The sequence below is a fragment of the Suricata suricatta genome, chromosome 11 (genome assembly GCF_006229205.1).
Source record: "Suricata suricatta isolate VVHF042 chromosome 11, meerkat_22Aug2017_6uvM2_HiC, whole genome shotgun sequence".
NCBI lineage: Eukaryota > Metazoa > Chordata > Mammalia > Carnivora > Herpestidae > Suricata > Suricata suricatta.
This window is the reverse complement of record NC_043710.1, coordinates 51,036,009-51,039,449: the sequence shown is the minus strand read 5'-3', so window position 1 is coordinate 51,039,449 and position 3,441 is coordinate 51,036,009. Positions and strand designations below refer to the sequence as shown.

Sequence of the window (3,441 nt, the reverse complement as noted above, 5' to 3'; positions counted from 1 at the left end):
ACTACGCTATCCATCAATAATCACTGAATCTTTTGTGGTCAAAGCAACTGTGTTCATGGCACTCAGAAATACCCTAACTACCATCCCAGTGCCTGTGTTGGCTGCTCAGAGACACTACTGTTCACAGAACCAAATTGAGCACTGCCTGTGCTCTAATCTTGGAGTCACTAGCTTATCCTGTGATGACAGGACCATCAACAGCATCTACCAGCTACTTCTGGCATGAACACTGGTGGGGAGTGACTTGGCTTTGATTACTTTATCATATGCTTTGATACTTCATTCAGTGCTGAAGCTGAACTCAGCAGAAGCTGCTTCCAAAGCCCTTAGTACCTGCACTTCCCACCTCATCCTCATTTTGTTTTTTTACACAGTCCTTGTTGTCATTTCCATCACCCATAGTGCAGTGATGACTCTTCCCATTGTTCCAGTTCTACTCAATGTACTTCATAATGTCATTCCTCCTGCCCTCAACCCCATGGTGTATGCCCTCAAGAACAAGGATCTCAGACAGGGCTTGTATAAGGCTCTTAAGATGAGCATCAAAGACAACATGAAGGGACTCACTTAGGCAATTTTCCCACATGTTTATCCATTATATTTTCCAATCATTATACATGGTCAAAGAAGTAGGGTACATGGCCACTGTGAAAACTTCAGTTAGTGTAAGTAATTTCTTTTGTAAATGAAACTTTCAAAAAGGGGGTGAAACTAATAATTGAAATCTTAAAAGTAAGAAAGATCTTCATCATAACCCATGATGCTAATTGTCTCATGGAATCCAAGAAAGGGAAAAATGGAATATTCACCTCATTTCCCATGCTATTTGCCCTGGCTACAACATCTAGACAATGTTGAGTAGAAGTGGTGAGAGTAGATATCTGTTAATCTCTTCTTTTAAATTGGAGAGTTTAATCCATATACATTAATTTGTTTACTGATAACATAGGAAGTACTCCTGCCATTTGTCTATTTGCTTTTTAATGTACCGCATATATTTTTATTTTTTTATTTTATTTTTTTTCTGCACATATTTTTAAATGAACAAAATACTGGAGTAGACATTTTAAAAAAGATGTGCAATTACCATCAAGCACATGAAGAAATGTTAAGTATCATTAATTATTGAACAAATTCAATTCAAAACCAAGATTTGTATTTCCCTGATGAGTGATATTATACGACATCCTACATCCTTTCAAATGGCTTTAAGTTTTTTTTGTAATTAAATGGGCAAGTGTTGGGTTTTGTGGATATAGTGGAATCCTTGTATATTGTTGGTGGGAATGTAAAATTATGCAATAAGTGTGGAAAACAGCTCAGGAAAATAGACAAAAACTCAGGACAATTACCATATACCTCAACAATGCAACTCCTAAGCATGTACCCAAACTAATTAAAAATAGGTACACAAGGGATACCAAATACTGATGCATAAGGGCACATGTACTCCAATGTTCATAGCAGCACTTTCAAACAATAGCCAAATCATGGAAGAAGCCTAAATGTCCATCAACTGATGGATCGAGAAGATGTGGTTTATATATACAACGGAATACTACGTGGCAAAGAGAAAGAATGAAATCTGGCCATTTTTAGCAACATGGATGTAACAATAACAGCAACAACAAAAATCCTATTACTAGTCCCACTTTTTTATATTCTTTTAATACCTTACTTTCTGGATGGCAAAATAGTGAGCAGAATACAATCTGGTCCAGGTGTTGAGGGTATTGGTAAAAAAAAATTACAATTCTACAATATATGTGTATATACAGCCCTAAACCTCTAAATCCCTTGATATCTATGCTATTGAACAGAATCCTTAAAGAAAAAAAATGTGTGTTATATCTCCCAAGGGGCTATTTTACCACATTAGAGACACTGGTGCTGATATGAGAGTTTAGTCAAACCATATCTGAAGAGGAAAATCAATGGAAGCTTTACCATCTTGTCACCTATAAGATGATATATAAATAAGAAATAATTTTATGTGCATGTATTTGTATCTGTTTGCTTGTATGAGAGAATTATATATGAGGAAGATCAGAATAAATACAGAATGTCTACTGAGTGCTACCAATTTTACTGTTTATTGAGAGTCGTGTTTCCTTCTCTGTTGGGCCAGTAGGACACATTTGAAAGTATTTACAGTGCATCAGAATGCTGTAATCACTCATTCATTCATATGTTTATTTGATTTTAAAAAAAAATAAGGTTGATGATGAATACTTTGGCATTGTAGAAATTCATGAAATGTCCCAGTTAATTAAGCTGTTATATTAAGTTAGAAATATTTAGGCGCCCAAACATTGAGGTAATAATGAGGGGCTAATAGCAAAAATAACAAACAGAAGTTATTTTAGTTTTATATTTTTAATTTAATAATAAAGTTATGCCTGTGTATTTTTATTATTGGAAAAATAAAAATGAGTTTTGAAGGAGATAATTTGACCTCAAAAAGACTACAGATAACTTCTTACATAATTTCTTAATAAACATTTGTTATATATATATTTTTTTTTAATTGACAGTAAACATTTGTGCATTGTTACTAGGAATGCAAAATATTTCAGCAACTGTAGAAAACAATATGGAGGTTAAAATATAAATCTTGCAATTTTCAATTGACATTATACAATAAGCACCTCAGAAAAAGATTATTCAGTAATATTATAATTAAATAAATGTATATCATATGTATTTACATGGTGTATTTATCCATTTTCCTAATCTTAGACATATATGTTCTTTAAATTACAGGATTGAAACAATAAGTACATATGTAGAGAACACTTTTGACAGTGTTTTTTATTTTACTTATTTTGTATTGAGTGAAATCTACATACCATGAAATTAACTGTTTTACTATTACCAGCTACTTCTGGCATGGACACTGGTGGGGAGTGACTTGGCTTTGATTATTTTATCATATGCTTTGATACTTCATTCAGTGCTGAAGCTGAACTCAGCAGAAGCTGCTTCCAAAGCCCTTAGTACCTGCACTTCCCACTTCATCCTCATTTTGTTTTTTTACACAGTCCTTGTTGTCATTTCCATCACCCATAGTGCAGTGATGACTCTTCCCATTGTTCCAGTTCTACTCAATGTACCACACAATGTCATTCCTCTTGCCCTCAACCCGTGGTGTATGCCCTCAAGAATAAGGAGCTCAGACAGGGCTTATATAAGGCTCAAAAGCAACTAACATGGAGATAGGGCTCACTCAGGTAATTTCCCCACATATTTAACCCTATATTCTCCAGTACTATGCATGGCAGAAGTACTATGCAAAAAGGGCACTGTGACAGTTTTTCAGTTGATATAACAAATTAGTGGCAACACATGAACTTAAAAAATAACCAGGTGACAATTATTTTTGAAATGTTTTGGTTTCAAGCAAAATCTTATTGCAAAAGAGAACAATTATGATGCTTATGC

The 3,441-nt window shown here is 34.1% G+C and overlaps 1 protein-coding gene across 1 annotated transcript in view; it reads left to right on the top strand.

Moving 5' to 3' along the window:
• The window catches only part of LOC115272546 (putative olfactory receptor 56B2), a 924-nt gene extending 353 nt beyond the window's left edge, over positions 1-571 (top strand). Inside the window, 1 exon segment of the mRNA XM_029915589.1 lies at positions 1-571. This exon segment is cut by the window's left edge and continues 353 nt beyond it. Coding sequence (XP_029771449.1) covers positions 1-571 — 571 coding nt within the window.
• The last annotated feature ends 2,870 nt before the right edge of the window (positions 572-3,441 follow it).